Source organism: Falco rusticolus, chromosome 2 (genome assembly GCF_015220075.1).
Source record: "Falco rusticolus isolate bFalRus1 chromosome 2, bFalRus1.pri, whole genome shotgun sequence".
NCBI lineage: Eukaryota > Metazoa > Chordata > Aves > Falconiformes > Falconidae > Falco > Falco rusticolus.
In genome coordinates this window covers 92,967,999-92,987,706 of record NC_051188.1, presented here as the reverse complement: position 1 = coordinate 92,987,706, position 19,708 = coordinate 92,967,999, and the positions used below count along the sequence as shown (strand labels likewise).

Here is a 19,708-nt window from a genome sequence, read left to right as displayed (position 1 = left end):
TTTTCTAATAAACAGATCCTCCTTTTCACAACTGAAATATATAAGCTTAAAGATGGTCCTTTCCCCAGGTATATGTGGAAAATGCCAGAATAAAATGCAGAATACTAATGAAAGAAATGATTGAATTTCTTAGGTTTTTTCTTATAGATAAAGGAAGGTTATTGTTACAGCACTTGCTCTGTTGAAAGGAGGCTGGAAGGCTACAGTTGTAAGTGCTTAATGAAATAAGATTTATGAAATACATTTTGTTGTGTTTTTTCAAAACTTTAATGGGTGTCAATATTTTGTCAGTTGTAAAATGCACAACAGTGCCATCTTCTGTATCTAAGAAGGAGCAAATTATGTATTATTTTACATGTATGCATGTTTGCACAACAAAATAGAAGTAAGATTGATGTCAACTCCTTCATTTCAAAAGACAATCCAGAATCTGAAACATGGTTAAGTAATAGCAGAGGACATGGCTGAACATTCATTGGTCAAATAGGAAATGTAACTGCTGCCTATATGAGTCACATTCTTACTTTGAGCAACTTCACTGAGCTTCAGAATAAGTAAGAAGATACTCATGCTGTTAACGAACAGCACGGTCAATTAAGTGTGATTTTGACAAAACCTGCTCTGGTATCCTTCACTGCCAGCAGCTCAGACTATTTATGCAATATACTACCTCTAAGATATATGAAGTACGCTCCTACATTGTGGTTTATGACAATAATTTAGATATTAATCAACAATGTACACTATTAATGCCGATGCAAAACATGCCCAAATAAAACCTACAAATCCATTGCCTCTGAAAGCTGCAATCTATAATACATGTCACCAAGGAACTAATTACTGACAACTTGCGTATTTGGACTCGTCATATCCATGAGTCTGTGCATTCTAACTAATTTCCTGTCATGAAATACATTTACAATCACAACAGGTAGCACGCCTCAGACATGACAATGAGAATATATTCACAATGTCAGCTAAATTCATCAATTTAACGGTCTGATGTGCTCCTGCTACACTGGAGCTGTGATTTCCCTTACTCTTTGAGAGGCTGCAGACCAGGGCAGACACCCATCACCCATGTTCTTAGCGTATTTCCACACATATGTCACAAAGCAACCACTGCGACTTTTAAGCACAAGCTGTCAGCACTTAGTTACTACTGCTGGGGAGCGTCCGCAGGGACACGCAGGGACACGGCGAGGTGCGGAGCCCCCAGGCCAGCTGTCACTGCACCCCGCCTGCGCTGCTTTACTCAGGGGACTGGGAACATCACAACACAGCAAAAGACTCAGTGGATTCAGCATTTCTGGTCTCGAAAGAGAGCTTAGTAAACTGGCTTTAAGACGCTACTTTCCCATGCATTCACTGAATCTTTCGTTATATATATGATAAATGCTTTTGACAGGAGGAATAACACAAACTCCATCTCAACTTCCAAGAGGTGAAGAGCTCTGGCCTTCTTTTCCGATTTGCAGAGGCAGCTCTAACAGCGTGTAAGCATGCTGCGAGCAGCCGTGCCGCTCGGCGACGTACAACCGCCCAAAGCTGGTCCCTGGTCCCCTGCAGCTTCACCCGGCGGCCACGGCCGGCTGGCACACGGCGCCCAGGCCGCCCGCTCCCCGCCCAGCGGCCCGTCCCTGGCCGCCTAGGGACGGCGCGGCAGGGGCACCGACGAACAACGACGACGCCCGTAGCCGCCTCACGCCGGTTACTGCGCTGGCCGCCCCGCTCCCGCTCCCCGGGGCCGGGGCCCAGCCGCCGCCGCCGCCTTCGGGCACACGGCTCGCGAGCCCAGCTCCCCAGCGGCCTCCCGGCGCACGGGCTCGCCCCGCCTACGCCCCGCGCGGCTGCCGGAAGGGATTTTGAGCCCTTCCGCCATGGCGTCACGTGACATCCCCTTGGTAACGCAAGATGGCGGCGCCCATGTTGCTGCCCGAGTCCTCTCTGGGGAAGTTGAGGTGAGGCCGGGCTCAGGCCTGGGCCGGGGCCTCCCCGCCGCCCCCAGGGGCGAGGGGAAGGGCCCAGGGACCCTCGAAGAGGGCCTCGGTCCAGCCCTGGCCGACGCTGCCTGGCCGCACGGCGGCCGCGGTTGAGGCCGCCTCGCGGCCGGGCCTGGGAGTGGCGCAGCTACGTGCGGCAGCGGCCATGGCCGGCCCGCCGCCGCCGCCGCGCGGGAGGGCGGGGGGGGCAGCCGGCGCCCGTGTCGGGCGGCATCCGGGAGCGCGGCCTGGCGCTGGGGGGGGCGGCGAGCGGGGCCGCGGGGGGCGCCCGGGGGCGGGGCCGGAAGCGGGGGGCGCGGCGGGGGCCTGAGGCCCGGCGCTGTCGCGGGAGGCGCCGCCGCTGCGGCGCGGGCTGCCGGCGGGGCCGCGTTCAGCGCCCCGCGCCCGGGGAAGCAGCGGGCGGGGGCGGGCCGGGGCTCGGCGAGGGCCGCGGCGCGGGGAGGCAGCCGGCATGAGCGGGCCTGGGCTCAGCCCCGTCCGGCCCTGCCGCGGCTGACGGGATCCCCGCTCCGGGCCTCCAGGTCTTTGCAAGCACCTGCGCTTCGCGCTCGCTGGAGGGCCCGTGCTCGCCAGTGCCGTGTGGCTGGAGCGGGAGGGCAGCCCCAACCCTGAAGCCGGTGCTTCTTGGCTCTTCACCTGTTTGTGCACCGCCTCAAGTGCTGCTGTGGCCTGGGAGCCAGGAGCGTTGCCTTCTCCCTTCCTTCCTTGGGCTTCAAGGGTAGCTAAGAAGGCCTGGGAGCTGGGAAGGAGGTATACTGGCTTGTCAGCCCTAGGCACCTGCTGAGCAGGTGAGATTTGTTTCAGGCAGGTGACATTACAAGAGGAGTCACTAGGCTTGCTTGATCAAAGGTGGAAGGTACAGATGCAGGCATTGCGCACAGTCAGGCGTTGGTCTTTGAGGGCAAGTGCTCTGCTGCTGGGATAACCACCACAGTGTTACTGGTGGCAGGCACAGGTGTGCAGGTGGTGAGGTTGTGAGTTACCCTGAACAGGGGAGTTAGAGATGGGGGTGAGGTTTTGGTTGTCTGAGTTGTACCTATGGAATCTTTTAAAATTACATACTCTAAAACAGGAAGATGTTGATCTCTGGTCAGCATTTGGTGTGGCAGAATGACCGGAGTTGAAATTCATGCGCACGCGCACACACACATTTTTCCTTTACAAACTGGGTAGAAAGAAGAGCTCTGAAAAATGACAGAAAAGGGGTTGACATGAAAAAGTTTTCAGATACTTGAGGGTTTTTAACCATAGTCAAAGCATGGTGCTGTTTCTAGGCAGCCTTGCGGAGCTGTCAGACAACTTTCAGTAGCAGAACAGTAGACCTGAGCATTATCTGTGGTGGTGAAGTGTGCTTTTTTTATCTATACATTAAGACTGCTGCCTGAAAAGAATATCAAGGGAGAAGGGAAAGGACTTAAAGCATCATACCCTGTAAAAGAGAGGAAGACTAGAATGTGCTAAAATTATAGGGCAGGAGATCCCCAAATTTTTCTGTCTAATCTTACCTAGTGACCAAGTTTCAGGAACTAAAGGAGATTTCGTGGAGTTGGTGATAATGTCAGGTACTGCATTCAAGAAGAATGAGACCCTGTGTGTTGTGTCCAGATGTGATTGTTGCTGTTGTCCACATGCAGCTCTAACAACACAGCTATAGATTTCATATTGTCATGGCAGTTGTTACTGTTCCATATGAATAGGTGTTAATTTTGCAGTTTGTGAGGTTTTGTACTGCATGAATGACAGTAAAAATCCTTTGGCCGTATTAATGTAAATAATAATCTCTCATCTTCAGCCATCAAAAACACAGAGCTATTCTGAAGAAAGAAAAGCGGAAAAAAAAGCGGCAGGCACTTGCCAAACTAAGAGACTCAGGTAACTGTCAAATGTTTTGTCTTGTCAGTGGAACTAGCAGTGGGTTTTCTTTTTGTTTTAAAAAGATCTAGTTTTGTGTCTCTTTACTGAATATAACATCCAGTTATTTATGTGCATTGTTCTGTTTTTTCACAGAAGCTACAGAAAAAGATGAATCGGTGTCTGAGGAGGAAGAGGAGGAACTGGAAGAAGATGAGGAAGAAGAAGAAGAAGAAAAAAAACTTGAGGCAGAAAGGTGACAAATCTAGAAAATGGCATATATGCAGTAGTCAATTCCATTTTGATACTTTGAAAAGTTTCAAGGTATTCTGTAAAACAGAATCCTTCTCTTATATTTCAGGCTACACAGTTTTTCTTTGAAGCCTGAATGATTCCTGTGTAATTTTCTCTTTTAAAGAAGATTACATAAGCTGTGGTCATTGCTGAACTAGTAAATTTGAATTACATGCATGACGATTGCATCAGTTGTGGGTAGTCAGTAAATTTTGTCTAAGTGATATCTGGTTTCCTTGGTAGACAAAAACTACATGAGCAGTGGTTGCTGAGGGAAGAAAAGGCGCAAGAAGAGTTCAAGCTTAAGAAAGAAAAAGAAGAGGCTGCAAGAAAACGTCAAGAAGAAGAGGAGGTGATGTATAAACAGTGTTACAGTTCAGTCTGGCAATAAGATAGACTTAGTGTAATATCTTGTACTGTTCTGTAGTGGAACCAGTTTTCTTGATGTTGGTATGTTTGAATGTGTAAGCTCCTCTTTCTTTCATTCTAGAAGAACAAAATTAAAAATTAAAAAACCCTCTTTTTAAAAGGCTTTTTGTCCAGAGATTTTGTTGCTTATGACTGAATGAAAACTTATTGGACAAGGGTTTTTCATACAATATGATAGGTTTGTATTTGATTTTAAAGCATTTGTTTCCCTAAATAATGTTTTAAAATATTTTTTTATCATAAAGAGGAAGATCAAAGAAGAATGGGAAGAGCAGCAAAGAAAAGAGAGAGAAGTGGCACAGCAGAAACAACAGGAGAAGAGAGAGAGAGAGGTGATTCCTGGCTGTGGGAGGATAAACATGTTACATATCCTCTTACATTATCAGATGCTATATATCAGTCTATACATGTTGAAGAGGGATTTTATTCTGATTAGCAAATGTATAAATGTGTTAGTCACTTCTTCTCTCCGTTCTGTCTGAATTCCTGAATCTGTTATTCACTGTTAAAGAGGGTCTAGTGAATTCATATACCTAGAAGGGTAACTAATTTTAACACATCATATTGTTCATAGTACGTAGTTTTTTTACACCAGTTAAATACAAAGACAGGCTGTGAATGCAGATTCTGATATGTGCACATCTTGCGTTAAAGATAATCCTTACTTAATGTACCAGTTGAACACAGTCAGTGTTGAAGAAAATGCCCAATGAGGATATGGAATATGGAATTACATTGCTGCTGTTCGTTTACACAGTTCTTAATCAAAAGATGTATTACAGCTCTTCTTTACCTGACTCTTCCAACAGGACGTATCTTTTTTTTTGGAGCTCCTTGGGTGGAGAGAAAAATGATACTGAAGAATACTAATCATTGATAACATCTCTGTTAACGATGCATTCTTCATAAGTTTTAGAAGTTGAATGACCTGGATGTAAGATGTCCTGTACAGAAATCCAGTGTTATGACTGGCCTATTGCCAGTAAGGGGTGATGGCAGGTTTCTAGGATCCGGTCATTTTAGCTTCTCCACAATGAGAAAAAGATTCCGGTCATTTCACTAGGAGGTGTCTTGCTACTGTGTCTGTGTCTCCTGCCACAGCAGAAGGGACATTAGCAAACATTGTCACCTGCATTTAATAGCTGGTTGTGTCACTGATTACGTAACAGTTGCATGAGGAATGAAAAAGAACAGCAGTTGTGGTATTTCCTGTCTTACTTCCTCTTGTGTTAAGTGTCCCTTTCTCTCTGTGCAGAGTAGGGAGAGAAAAGCACGGTCGCGAATCTTTTATTTAAGGTTGATACACAATTCCAAGAGAGTTGAACAATGGCTAATTTGGTTCCCTGAACTAGATGGAAGCTACTTGCTTTTCATTGTTTGGTTGTTGGCTTGTTTGATTTGTTTGTTGGGTTTTTTTCTGGTTTTTATTTTAGTGGTTTAGTGTGTTAAATTGGCTCATTGAGGGCATTGGCAGGCACCCAGAGAGAAAGTGAGTACCCAGCTGGGAGTAGAGCCACCCATTTCAGCAGTGGAAAGTTGGTTGAGTGATTTGGTGTGTCTCTTGAAACAGCAGTTTATTCAAATTCTGACTTGCTGATTTAAAAAAAAAAAAAAATCCCCCTCTCTAAAATGAGAAAATAGATTTCCTGGTTTGGTGGGGTCTTGACTTGGTTGGTTTTTTTTGTGTGAGTTTTGTTTGTTTTTTCTTTAATAGGGTGGTTAATATCTGACATACTTGATGATTAGTACCAGATGCTGTCTGGGTCCTCATCCTGGATTGCATTTTTTTATTTTTATATGTTCTTCCTCTTTTTAAATCTAATTAATTCTCTTCCAGAGCACAACAATACTAGCACATTTTCTTGTGTTGGTTATTTTAAATGTCTTTTTTTCTTGGAACTTCCTAGAATAATTAGTTAGAACTAATTTCCAGCCAGTTTTGGAGAGTGACTTTATTGTTTTGCTCAGCTCAATTAGAAGAAAAAAGGGGAAGAATATCCTCATTATGTTCCTGTATTTGGAAGGCTAGATACAGTGAATTTATGGTAGTAGAAGTTTCTTAACAGTTACATGTTTTGCTTTAACAGAGGCTCACTAAGCAATGTGGTTTTCTGTGTGTTACATGGAGTGTTCAGAGTTAAAACATTTAGTGCAACTACATGATTACAAAGTTAACTGTAACTGGACTGAGTACTAGAGTAGGCAATATATTTAGGTATTCAATAGTTCAGTGATAGTTTTAATAGAGAAGAAAATGAAACTTTTTAAGTTGTCTAGCATTTAGATTAGAAAAATAATCTATGTGAGGGTCATGTCTGATGTATCCTTTAAGAGCTTTGTAGAACACGAATTTCTACAGAGCAAAAGTAAAATTCGTGGTTTTAAAGCAAACCCCATCAAACTTGTATTATGCATAATCATTGATATTGTAAATTAGGTTCTTAACTAAAGAAACCAGATGTTTTGCGTGTCCTCAGGGTTTTCACTAGTCCTGTGTTTGCACCATTTATAGGCAGCTGTGCAGAGGATGCTGGATCAAGCTGAAAGCCAGGTATGTGCAGAGACTTTTTGAAAAATAACTGTAATTTAATTGCTATCTGGTGTTTGCCTTCTAGCATGTTGTCCATCTGCTCTCAAGAACTAATGGCCTGAGTAAATTTAATACGTAGTGGCTTGCATGAGCCATGAACAATTGTTTACTGGGTGGAACATAATTAAGCATATTTCTGGCTGGTTGGTAGCAGTGCAGTTGTGCATGCTCATTCCTGTTCAGGAGATGAGAGTCAAAATGAATCTGGAAATATAGCTGTGTGCTGTTGAAAACACACTATGCATGATGGTTTATTTGTGAATTAGCATTCTAAATAAATCTGTCAGTCCTTCTGGGTGGCAAGGCAAACTTGCTTTTTTAAGCAGATGGCATGCTTTAAATAAAAGGATTCAGCCGTAGAGGTGAGCACAGATACATAAGGAAAAAAAAAGTTGGGGGAGGGACAAGCTGGCTGCTCAGGTGGCTTGGAAGAGCATGGATCTCAAGCTGGCAGTGTGTAGTAAAGAAAACTGCAGTTTTCATTTGAATCTTAGAGAGGATTAATTCAATCTTTACTGTTGCCTTAAAGAATAATTTAGCTTTTCATCCCTATCACATGGATAAACTTGTGAAGATTCTTGCTCTGCTTAAACCACTGCATGAATATGAAAATTAAGTTTTAACCTCATTAATCCATTGTATGTTGATTGCCATAGCTACACTGGAGTTGCAATCAATTCCAAATTGTTTAAACAGTTCTTTAGGCAGGGAATCTAACTGTTTCATAATATGAGTAGAAAAATGCTCTGAACTGCTAGCTACCCAGAGCTCAAGATGGGTTAGCAGCTGTTTCTGCAAAGGAATAGGCAGAAACGTGGTATGTTAGAGACTTCATTATAGTATCAGTTCAGGGTTCAGTTACTTATTGTTGATGTGGCAGTGCTGTTCTGTTACAGATCTAACAAAACGAAAATTTGCTTTTTTAAATGTTTTGTTTGTAGTCGGTCAAGGCTTGCAACTTGATAATCCCATTTTGAATTATAGAAATCATGGTGGCCCAACATGATCAGTGTGGAGGCTTTTACTTCCTAACTATGAATTTGTCCCAATAGCTGTAATTCTCATGGATAACAAAAGAAATTGCTGTTTGAGGAGCAAATATATTGCAACTCTTTTAGTTATAAACACTTAAGATCTTAAGTTTCCTGTAGCAAAAGAAAACATCCAGTTTAGGGATTTGTTTGTGTTAAAAAGAAATCATGACTATAGGCTTAAAACTGAACAATTGCCAAGAAAAGAGGTTTCCATCACCAGAGACACAAGGCATATCCTCATTCTTTATACTGGATACGCTGGTTACTTTCCTCTTTGTAAAACAATGCTTGGAGTAGATTTCAGCTTGCCATGTAGTAACACAGTGCTAATAATTGCATGTGGATTTAATTTGTGTTTTTATTTGGACGTTACATTTCTTTACTCTTTTCTAACTTCTGTATTTTAATGTTTTTTCCACAGCTGGAGAATGGTGTTTCCTGGCATAACCCAGAGCCCCCGGAGAATATAGGAACAGAGAAGGATAGAGCAAATTGCCCATTTTATATTAAAACAGGTTCCTGCCGATTTGGAGACAGGTAATCAATTGACTATTTACCAGCATAGAAGTGTTTTGGAGAGATAAAAGGAAAGTAACTTATTAGGTTATATGCAAACTGAAAAAAAAATGCTATATAAATTACTTTCATTTATTTGGCTGTGGTTCCGTTACTCACGATGGAGCTAGACACAGAGCAAAAGTGTTGCCTGGCTGGAATTGAACTATTTATTGTTATAGCATATGGTGGTGCATTCTGGTCAAGCTTCCTGAGCTCTGACACATGCACAGATGTATTCAGACAGAATATATTTGATTTCTGTTACTACTACAGGTCTGATATGTCAGTTGTTGTTTTCTTATCTTGTTTAATTTGCATATGTCACATGGTCTAAATATAAAATCAAATCTTAAGTGGAATAAAGCAAGTTAAGGTACATCTGCACAGTGGAAAGCTGTTCTGTAGCTTCCAGAATTCTGTTAGTATGCTGTTTAAATGTGTGATACATTCATTCTTGATTCTGTTACGCTAGTACGGGTGCCCTATCGGAAAGAAAGTGTAGTAAAAGGCAAGGACAGAGGAGGACAACAAGATGATCAGAGATGAGGAACAGCTTCTGTAGGAGTGGCTAACTAGTGTAGAGCCTGCTTTTAGAGAGATGAAGGAGGGCGGCTGTGGTAAGTGAACGTTGAACTCTTGAGTAGGATGGGAAGGATTATTTGCTTTTATTATGAAACAGTTTAGGTGTCTCTGACTCTTTACCAGCTTAAAAAAAAAGTATTTTCTCATACAAAACAAATGGCAAAACTTGTTGCCGGCAGTCACAGAGGAAGCCTAAAATAGAAATGGGCTCACAGAGTACAGGTTCATCGGCGACCATTAAAGATGATGACCCAAATGCGGCATCTGGCTAGAAAATCCCTGCATTTTTATGTGTGTTAAGGAACAATAGTTCAGCAAGGAAAGACCCTAATATTTACTACATGAATCTTCAGCAGAAACTAGTAAGGCTGTTTTACTAACTTGTATCACTGAAACAGGTATGGTCCAGCTATTGTAGTTTTCTTTATCCTAAAAGTAACTTGGTTTAGTGTGACATATATTGTGGATAATTATGTGATAATCCAACTCTACGGAAGCTTCAAGTCCACATCTTTATTCTGAAATACGTGTTGAATTCCTGAATAAAACTCTGGCCACCTATTTCACCGCAGGCAGCATTTTTGCTTTTCAAATGTTTAGTTCTTCATAACCTTCGCAGTATTTTTGTTTCAGTGGTATTTAATGGAGGTAACCTTCTCGGATTAATTATGGATTGCATAAAAATCAGTTTTGCTTTGAACTGTGAATAGCCTTTGTGAATAAATACTGAGAAACATCGTATTCTGTCCTTCTCTCACCTACAGTTGTTGATCTTAGTTACCTCTCCTTTATCTTCCTTCCTTCTACTCACATACGGGCTACCTTCATATTCTGGGCATTTTAAACTGGTATTGACTCTAAGTTGAAGGACTGAGATACAGCTAGGATAAGGACTGGAAGAATGGGTTGGAAGCTGAAATAAACTGCAGTGGTGAAAAATTGAGAGCCAGTGTTATCCATAAAATAGTTGTTGAATCTTGTCAAATCTCACTATGCCTTGGAGAAGCTAAAACTGGCTGAATTCACTGTTATTAATTTCCCTTGTAATTCAAACCCTGATATGTTGTAGTAATACTGGATTTTGGGTTATTCATTTTCATTGGGGTGCCTTTTCTTCTGCCATGTGCTATATTCATTTTGTGTACAGACAGTATTGGTTGGGTGTAATATTTTGAGTTCTATTCAAAAAGAACAGTGAAAGGATGCAGCTTCTAAAATGTAAAAAAAAAAAAAAAAAAAGTCTCCGGTTTTAGTTTTGGGTTTGGAGTTTTGTTTTTTCTGTTTGTTTTTTGAAGTCTAAGGTGACAACCAGAAAGTGAAGAGTCAATTTCTGACTGACCCAGTTGCTCAGGGAAGTGTTTGAAAGGGAGGTCATAAAACACAGCAAAATAAACATGGAGTCTAACATCTGTGTCTTTACTGAATCTAAAGGTCTGTAGGGGAGAACTGTATTTCAGCAGGTGAGGGAGGCAGCGTGAATATGATGGATGGTGAGGGAGACCTATTAATTTTTTTGACTGCTAAGAAGATGCAGATTAAGAGAAGACTTAAAAGAATCATTTTTTTAGAAGTGGAAAATACCAATCTTGTATTCATCCAACTTCAGGTTTAAACATGCTTTCTATCCTTCACTCCCCCTCGCCACTCCCGATATAATGTAAAACATATATATAACAGTAAAAGTTGTTCAGTTTGCAAAGGCAAGAGTAAGGACTTGCTTTACAATGTAAAACATTGTCAGTAGTCTTTCTATGAAGCCCTTCAGAAATGAGGAACACGTTTAACCCTAGCAGCCTGAAAGAAATTGCCTTAGCGCTTACTGTGGTACTGTTACCTATAGCTTTTGTAGGCATGCTTTTTTAAGCAAGAGTGTATTTAGGCACAGCAGAAAGCATTAAGATTATACACAAACTCACTTCCAAACAATTTGTTTTAATAATTTAAATATGTTGATTGTCCACTACTGGATTTTCTTTCTAATAACTGTTACTAAAAATGGCAAATGTTTGAAGTTTCAACACGTGCATCTTCTACCGAAGGTGCTGATCTTTTCACTTTTCCTTCCCTACAATGTCCAGGTGTTCTCGCAAGCATAACTATCCAACATCTAGTAAGACACTACTCGTTCGAGGGATGTTCATTACTTTTGGCATGGAGCAGTGCCGGAGAGATGACTATGACACAGACGCGAGTCTTGAGTACAGTGATGAGGAGACGTACCAGCAGTTCCTTGAGTTCTACGAGGATGTGCTCCCTGAGTTCCAAAACGTGGGGAAGGTTGTTCAATTCAAGGTACGCATCTGAGCGTAACAGCTTGTAACACACGTAACATCTACCACAGAAGTTGTGTTTTACTAGCCTTAACAGGAATTTGGTCCAACATGCCCTAGCTAAACCCCACGTACTTTAGAGAACTATAGTTAGTGCCCTTATAGCAAACTGTGCATCTCTGATGTCACCTGTAAACTTACAGTGCTGTAAGATGTCACTGCTTTGACAGAGCATTGTCTTACTCTGGGTGAGTCTTCCTTCCCATTCTCTTGAGTTACAAAAGCTTGTGCTTTTTATATTGCAAGTTATTCATACCGCTCAACAATCCACTTACCTCACAGTCCCTGCTTTACTTAGCCTACATAAGCCCCAGAGGGTCCGTGAAGATGGGTAGACAATATAAATATATCTGGGCTATTGTATTTGTGTCTAAGGAATGAAATAGTGGCGGTATAAAGTGTATTTGGAGTATACACCCAAACAATGTCATTTTAGGACTGCTTGGATCAAATAAAATCAAATTACAATGGACTGAAAAGGTAGTAGACATTTCAGTAGGAGGAATTCTAAAAGGATAAGTTATGTAAATGTATGTAATGTTATGTAAAAAAGGTGTTGAGGCTTGTTATCCATCCTCAGTTCATGCATTTGTTTTGCTGAATGTTCTGTACAGAATTTTTCCCATTTATGTTATGATTTCTTATGGGGGGGGAAAAGAGGAAACAGTAAATGGAGATCTTGGTGATGAATGATGTATGTTAACAGTCCCATGTTGCCCCAAAATACGCAGCTTGGATGATGAAATCTCCTTGTAGCAGAATCTGTTGCAGCACCCCTTCCTGCTTGCCATTCTTGAGTGTTCTCCTGCAGTCACCAGGAGGCAAGCAGTGCTTTTTCTCCCTTTTGTTTCTATCTACTGACAGCTGCCTCAGAACTGAGATTGTATTAGCATTTCAAGCAAGAGGAAAGTAGGAAAAGTGAATTTTCAGTAGTTGTATAATAAGCTTTGTAGATAAGAAACCTTGACTTGTTTGGAGGAGTATCCCCTTCGTATTTTGACTCATGGGATATTAGCAAGCTGTGCTCCATCTGAGAAGACAGGATGTAGATTCTCACTGCAGTGTGGGTTGAAATGCTGTCTTACCATCAAACTTGGATCCCTGACTTGGTATCATTGTTCCATCTAACTGTGCCAAGTTGCACATACTTGGGTCCCTATGACTAATAACAGGGTAAGAGTTTTCAGTGTCGTGGTTCTTAGCTTCTGAAGCAATTGTTCAACTGTAATATGATTCTTATGGGCACTTTAATTGTATTAAAGATGCTTAGAAATTACATGTTGGCTGCAGAGATGTTAACTGATTGAGCTGAGTCTCTGCTACCATTTAGAATTGGATTATACACACCCCTCGTCCAGCTGACTTCCCGTTCCAGTGTAGCCCGTGTTCCTTCTGTGAAGCTACTCCAGAATCTGGCAGATCCTGACAAAACACACTTCTTTTCCCACCCAAAAGCACCTATGACAAAACCATTCTCACTTGTTCTTGTGTTGATGTTGGTTTATCTCGAATAGTTTGACTGCTTATTCTGTAATATTTAATTATGGAACTGCTTGTTGCTGTGTCTGAAGCCCTTCGCTAACCCAGTGCAGAGGTGTTCTCTGAGGGTCAGTCAGGGTTCAGCAATGAAAGGTTGGTGCTGGGACTGGGAGAGGCCTGGAGGCAAGAGGCTGGGCTCACAGTCCTGCCCTGGAGAGCCGGGTTCAAGCTTGTTTGGGCCTGCCTGTCCCAGAGTCTTTTTTTAACTAGCAACATGCTTTTTGGAAGGTAAATTGTGTATTTTTGAGAGCTTTAGAGATACTCTGAATGCTAAATTGTTATGAAAAAAGATGTTTCAAAACTGTACAGTGCAAGCTAGTGACTTCAGCTTATTTAACTCATCTCACAGGGATGCTGTGCAGGTAAATTGCTCTAAAGAGTCTCTTACCATAATGAATCCCACATTTCCACGTGAGGATATTGCTAATTGTTTTCAGAGTAGGATTTGGCTGCTGCACAGTAGGGTCGGCCCGGACAAGTGCAAGACAATTAGTACAAGCTGTCTTGTGGGCTAAGTGAAGCAGAGGTCCCAGAGTTAATCACAGCGTAATGCTGGAAGCAGTCAAAGCCAGAAGGGCTGCTTTTTTTTATCCACACACACCCCGCCCTGGCTAAAACTAAGTCTTCAGAAGAAAATAATGTAAGTTCGCATCAATGAGCTGTCGTGAATCGGCGTGGCTGCCATCTTGGCATGTGTGAGCTGCTCTACAGCATAAACCTTCCGTTGTGCTAACTTCATGTTTCCATCCCCTTAGGTCAGTTGCAACTATGAGCCTCACCTGCGAGGAAATGTGTATGTCCAGTATCAGTCGTAAGTACTCACAATCTTACTACGGTTTTAGAACTGAACTCTGAAGTCCAGTAATGAACGCTGTTTGTATAATCAAAGTGATTTGTTCTCATACTGTAATGGGAACATAAAGTTGGTAAGTAACATGTTAAATGATTGTATGATGATAATGCTGTGCGTCATTTTTACTTTTTAAAGGGAGAAGGACTGTCAGGCAGCTCTTGCTCTATTCAGTGGACGATGGTATGCGGGCCGTCAGCTTCATTGTGAATTCTGTCCCGTGACAAGGTGGAAAACTGCTATATGTGGTGAGTCGCATAAACACCTGGAAAAGAGAATGTGTGTTGTTGGAAGAATACTTACAGAAGTGAAAGGGGGAATTAGCCTGTGGCTTTCAGATCTGCCTAATGTTGTAGTTAATGTCTGTTTGGAAGACAAATATGCTAACTTGCTTGTGCAGATCTAGGAAAGAAAGGGAATATCCATTCTGTGTCAGTTAAGTGTCTGAATCATTCCAGTGGAATTTCCCTGGACTGGGAAAGCAAGTTTGGATCTTAGCTTTGGAAATAATCGTAAGGTGAAACTACAGGAAATACTAATCTATCTCTTTCAAAAGCAACAGCAGTTTCTGAACCATCAGCAGTTCTTAGCAGTAACTATCAACATGTGACTTCTATATTTACATTCTTAGATTAAGGTAGTAAAATAATATATGAAAATTTTAAGCTAAAATCGTCATAGCTGTTAAAAATTTAATTCCCAGAAAAGTACGTATTAAAAATTAACCTTGTGTGAAATAAATTGATAGGTGGTCAGATGCATGTTTTTCTTACTTTAGAAGCAAAACTCAGTTTCTTTCCAGTAGGTACATAATGAAGAAAGATTTAACAGGTCTGGTTCATAAAAAAGCAAACCCTAATCTGTTGCAGGCTTATTTGAAAGGCAGAAGTGTCCAAGAGGGAAACACTGCAACTTTCTTCATGTATTCAAAAATCCAAACAATGAGTTTTGGGAGGCCAATAGAGACATACGTATTTCTCCTGAACGGACTAATCAGTTGTCTAAAAACTCTGAAAGGAGAAACAGAACGAGCTATCGTGATGACTATTACAGCCGGTCAAGGAGGAGGGGCAGTCCAAGCCCGGATCATTCTTACCGGAGAAATGGAGAATCAGAGAGAAAAAAGAATCGCCGCAAAAACAAGAGAAGGCGCCGATCTGGAAGGTCAAGAAGTCGGGAAAGGAGAAGGTCTCGCAGCAGGGGAAGAAAGAGAAGAGGCCGCAGTCGCAGCAGAAGTCATAGTCGAACACGCAGTAGGAGCAGAAGTCGGAGTTCCTCTCGATCCAGGAGCAGGGGTAAAAAGAGATCGAGCAGCAGAGGAAAAAGTAGTGAAACTCCCAAAACAAAGTGAGAATTACTTTTAGAAATCGCTAATTGATCAAACATAGAGCTGACAAAGAATTCTTTCCAATAGGGCACCAGATTATTTGAGTTTCAAATAAAGTGTTCTTGCACATTAAAATGTTTCTTCCTAATAAAGGAACCTAGTTTATTGTGTGCTAAGCTTCAGAAAATTAAAAGTTTAAGTCCTATATAAGGTGTGAATGTCAAGTACTCTAGCTACTCTGTCCCTCTGAACTGCTGCAACATCTGGATGCATACCGAGTACAAATAGAAAGAGAAGTAAAACTTATTTGGTATATGCTTATTTCTGTGTTACGTGTGTGTTAAGTGTTTACTGTCCCTGTAAGGAGTTAGTACAGAACAGCCAGTGTGCTGTCAATTCACACCACAGCATACTGCGAGTTGAAGCCTCCGTAGAAGACTGCCATTTATAGTTTCCATCTGTTCATGGGAAACTCTTTCTAGATGAAGTAAATATAATCATATTATGAGTTGGAGAAAAGGGATCTAAAAGACGTCACCGTTTGACTGTACAATACTTGCCCAGTAGGAGCTTTGTGGTCATAAGTGTTGGATTTTTCTCTCTCCCCTGACCGAGCTGCTGAGATAATTGCCTGTAGGGATTGCAGTAGACTTAAAACCAAGTAGGAAATACACAGGGAAACAATCAATTTATTCAGTACCTTAATTCCCTAGTAAGAGTGGAGACCATGCAATTGTAATCCTCTTGGCTACATACCATTTGTAGTTGAAAACAACCTGCCTAACCTGCAATGGAGTGGTGGAAAAGTGTGGATCTGGTAACCAAAGACACGTAGGTAGTGGGGAAGGCTCAGGACGGCTGCAGAGTGGCTAATGCAACTGAGACTTTTACACCTGAAACAATACTTGAGGTTTTTGGGAGAGGATGACTTAAAGCCTTTCGTAGGCTTATTTTACAAACAGTTTAAGGCACCCTACTGCCTGGCTTTCCCACAGTCAGGGTGGAGAGTAGGGTACATAAAAATGAAGTCATCGGGACAAAAACTTTTTGAAGTGACAGCTATGTTAGCAAAGTACCTGCAATCAGGTAAATCCTTACAAATATTCCTTCACTTGTACATGAAAGATTTGTGCAGTTAAACGGACTGTACTTCACGCTGCTTAACTTCAGGTATTTAACTTGGTGTCCTTTGATGCTCGGAGAGAGCAGTTTGTGGCACTGAAGGTGCAGGTTCCCTGAACAGTCTGCAGAAATACGTCGTTCTCTGTAGCCTCCCCAAAGAACCTGGGCTCCTGCCTTCAGAGTACTGTTCAGACCGCCCAGGTTAGAAGCCTGAGGTAGGCATGGAGTGCCCCCAAATACATCCTCGTTACGACTCCAATAATGTAACATAAAAGTCCTGTAGAAAATCTGGATATCCAAACTTGACGATAGCATTCCTCACAGCAACGTTTCTCCCCCAAGGATAGTTAAGAGTGAATGAGCATTGCTTCTGGATATAATATATATATTTTTGCTTTTCTAAATGCATACTGCACCTAGCATGCTGATTATACATTTTCCTTCTTCCATGTGTAACTGTTGTCCAATATGGAGTAATACAACAGAAGTGCTATATATTGATGTTCAGTTCAAACCCAACTTTCACTATATATTGTCATAACCGTAGGCGGAATTGTAGCTTAGTTAATTTGATTAAATGTTTTAGTTATTAACAGATGTAGGAACTGTAATTTAATAGCCTAACTTTTGAAATAATAACTTTGTTTGAAAGCGTATTTCCAAGGATAGACAGCACTAAGTTTTAAATTATCTTTGAGAAATTTGTGACCATCAGTTTCTCATAATGTATCTTTTTCTGACTAGACCTTACAGACAGATTTTTCCCTGAGGTTTCTATTTTTTCATAGATGCTCACTTGTCCAGTTGGGTCACTTGTGCAGAAGGTGGCAAACTCTGGTTCAGTTCCCTGGAGCGGAATTGAACTGACGTTTCCTACTTGCCCACCAGCAGGCCGGTAACATCTTCCTTTCGCTGGTGCTGCCCTGCTTCCCACCACTCACGCTGCTGAACTAGCCTGCTGGTTAAGGCTCTCGGGTGGGAATAGTCAACTTACACCACTCGCAGCACGTTGTACGGCCCGCGTCGTGTGGCAGGCTTTCGTTGGGCAGTATCTGAGCAAAGTCAATTACTGAGCTCAAAGTGGTGGAATGGGTGGTGGGAACTCGTGACCAGTCAGACGAAAGAAGCAAAGCAGGCTTTAGGATTAGAAACTTAAGTGCCAACTAACACCCACGTGAGAATTCCACAGGTAATTAGGCTCCTTGTCCCCACAGTTTTGTAATGGGATCTGGAAAGCTGAGCAGCTGTATTTTTTTTTTTTAAAAAAAGTTTTTATAATTGAAAAAAAAAAAGGCTTGATCAGAGATGCATGTAAAAATTTAAATATACTTTATTTCTGCTACTATAGTGGCTGAAGCTTCAGCTTTTCTTTCTTGAGGTCTGGACCCAAACTTGCTGGCTGTACCTGTGCAGTGTAGGACTGGTAGCTGTAATTATCATTCACTTTCACATGCATCCTGTATATTACACAGAAATTGAGTGCTGTAGATCTGACGTTTAGTTTGCATTTGTTAGCATGAAACCTGGACTTCAACCAGTTTTCTAACTTCAGAGTTCATATATTTCAGTATTGTTTCCCTACTTCATTATCTTAAGTAGTGTTATATGCATGGTTTTGTGTTTCTTTATTAGCTGATTTAGCTATTTATTCTGAAGAGACAAAGAGACTAGAAGTTCTTAAATGTTAAGCTTAATTCTTCTTTTTCCAGAGGGGAGAAGCCCCAGACCACCACAGAAAGGATTTAAATTGGCAAGGAATAGCTTGTTCTCACTGTGTGTTATTCTGCGTATCCCACATAAAAGGACCTTATGAAGTGAATATTGGCCAAGCTTTGTTTTGTTTTTAATGACTGCTTAAAAGCAGTGACTTCCAAAATTCTTTTCAGTTGTGACTGCTGCAAGGCTGGCTGAGGTGCTTTGGAGCGGTGATGAGGAAAGCAGCATTGACACAGAGCTGCAGGGAGGTGGTTAGGGCGCCAGCGGGGACCCTCCGCGGGGGCTGCCAGACAGCTGGCTGCACAGCCGGGATGGGGAGTGGGCACAGCTCCCACCTTTTCCCTGTGGCAGAAAGGGAACGAAGAGAGCGTGGTGGTGAGCCCTCCTGCAGGCACCGGCAGTATCACTGCAGCGCTAGGCATCAGGGAACTGGGCTTGCCTCCTCCCTGTTGGGGCGGGCAGTTGCTTCCGTACCGTTTCCCTTTCTGCACGTCCGGAGTGGCTCACCACCATCGCGGGGGCGAGGGGGCTGCCCCTCCCATGGAGAGGAAAGCAGCACACCGGGAAGGGTCTTCCCTCCCTGACAGGGCAGATGGTCCGAGATGCATCCTGAGTAACTTCTTGGCGTTACATCCTTGGATGGCAGCACGTCTTTCTCAGATGCAGTTTTGCATTACCACATGCAGCGTATCAGAAATTGCCCCGAAGTTTACTAGTGACATTCCTGTGTGCTAAATAACCATTTTTCAACAGAAATGCAAAAGCCTGCTTAAAGATGCTATTGCTTCTTGTCCTGGATCAGCACTTCTTATAAAACATGAAAGCCTACGCTAGTTAATAACTTAGAAGCTTAATTTACTTTTTTACATCATCTAAAGAGTGCAGCTGATTTTGCTTTCACTCTAAGTTTGTTGTTATTAAAATAAGCCCCTATTATTCCACATATCCTTCTCTTCAGCACTGATGTATCAGCTGAATTCAGCATCCATCTCAAAAAAAAGAGAAAAAAAAAAAAAAAAAGAAAGGATGTAACACTGACAAGTTACCCTTCAGCAAAGGACCAGACAGGTTGCAAAGCGAGCCCTACAAGTGTGACCCGTGGCACATGGTAGCTGCACAAAGGCAGCCCCAGGGTGACTGACCATCATCACGGTCTTGACCCAAAAGGAACAGCAGATGTATAGGAAAGCCTCCTCCGGTTAAGACTCCGATTCAGTGACGAAGTGGAAGACACTCAAGCCAACAATCACTTGTCTAAACAATCCAGAAATTCCGATTCTTTAGCTTCCCCCAACCCCTTCCCCATAAGACAGAAAATTTGAGAAACAAATTTTATTTCATATTAGATTTAAGAAATGCCCAAAGATGGTAAGCCTTCCCCATGCTTTTGCTGGTAACATCAACCAGTTCAGTTCTTTTAGAAAGCTGGAGAACAGATTAATCTGAAAAATTTTTGGTTGAGACTATGATTGTGAACATTTCA

The 19,708-nt window shown here is 42.1% G+C and overlaps 1 protein-coding gene across 1 annotated transcript; it reads left to right on the top strand.

Annotated features, from left to right (window-relative positions):
• Positions 1-1,865: 1,865 nt before the first annotated feature.
• Positions 1,866-19,225, top strand: ZRSR2 (zinc finger CCCH-type, RNA binding motif and serine/arginine rich 2). The gene is made up of 11 exons (XM_037377309.1): positions 1,866-1,961; positions 3,796-3,875; positions 4,011-4,110; positions 4,392-4,500; positions 4,823-4,909; positions 7,090-7,128; positions 8,623-8,738; positions 11,420-11,633; positions 13,966-14,021; positions 14,199-14,308; positions 14,930-19,225. Exons 1-11 carry the CDS (start codon positions 1,915-1,917, stop codon positions 15,409-15,411), a joined length of 1,440 nt encoding a protein of 479 aa, XP_037233206.1. The 5' UTR covers positions 1,866-1,914; the 3' UTR covers positions 15,412-19,225.
• The last annotated feature ends 483 nt before the right edge of the window (positions 19,226-19,708 follow it).

Coding starts and splice junctions, on each gene's coding strand:
- ZRSR2 (XM_037377309.1), top strand. CDS start 1,915: ATGGCGGCGCCCATGTTGCTGCCCGAGTCCTCTCTGGGGAAGTTGAG. Junction 1,962..3,795: donor TCCTCTCTGGGGAAGTTGAG/GTGAGGCCGGGC, acceptor TCTCATCTTCAG/CCATCAAAAACACAGAGCTA. Junction 8,739..11,419: donor TCCTGCCGATTTGGAGACAG/GTAATCAATTGA, acceptor TACAATGTCCAG/GTGTTCTCGCAAGCATAACT.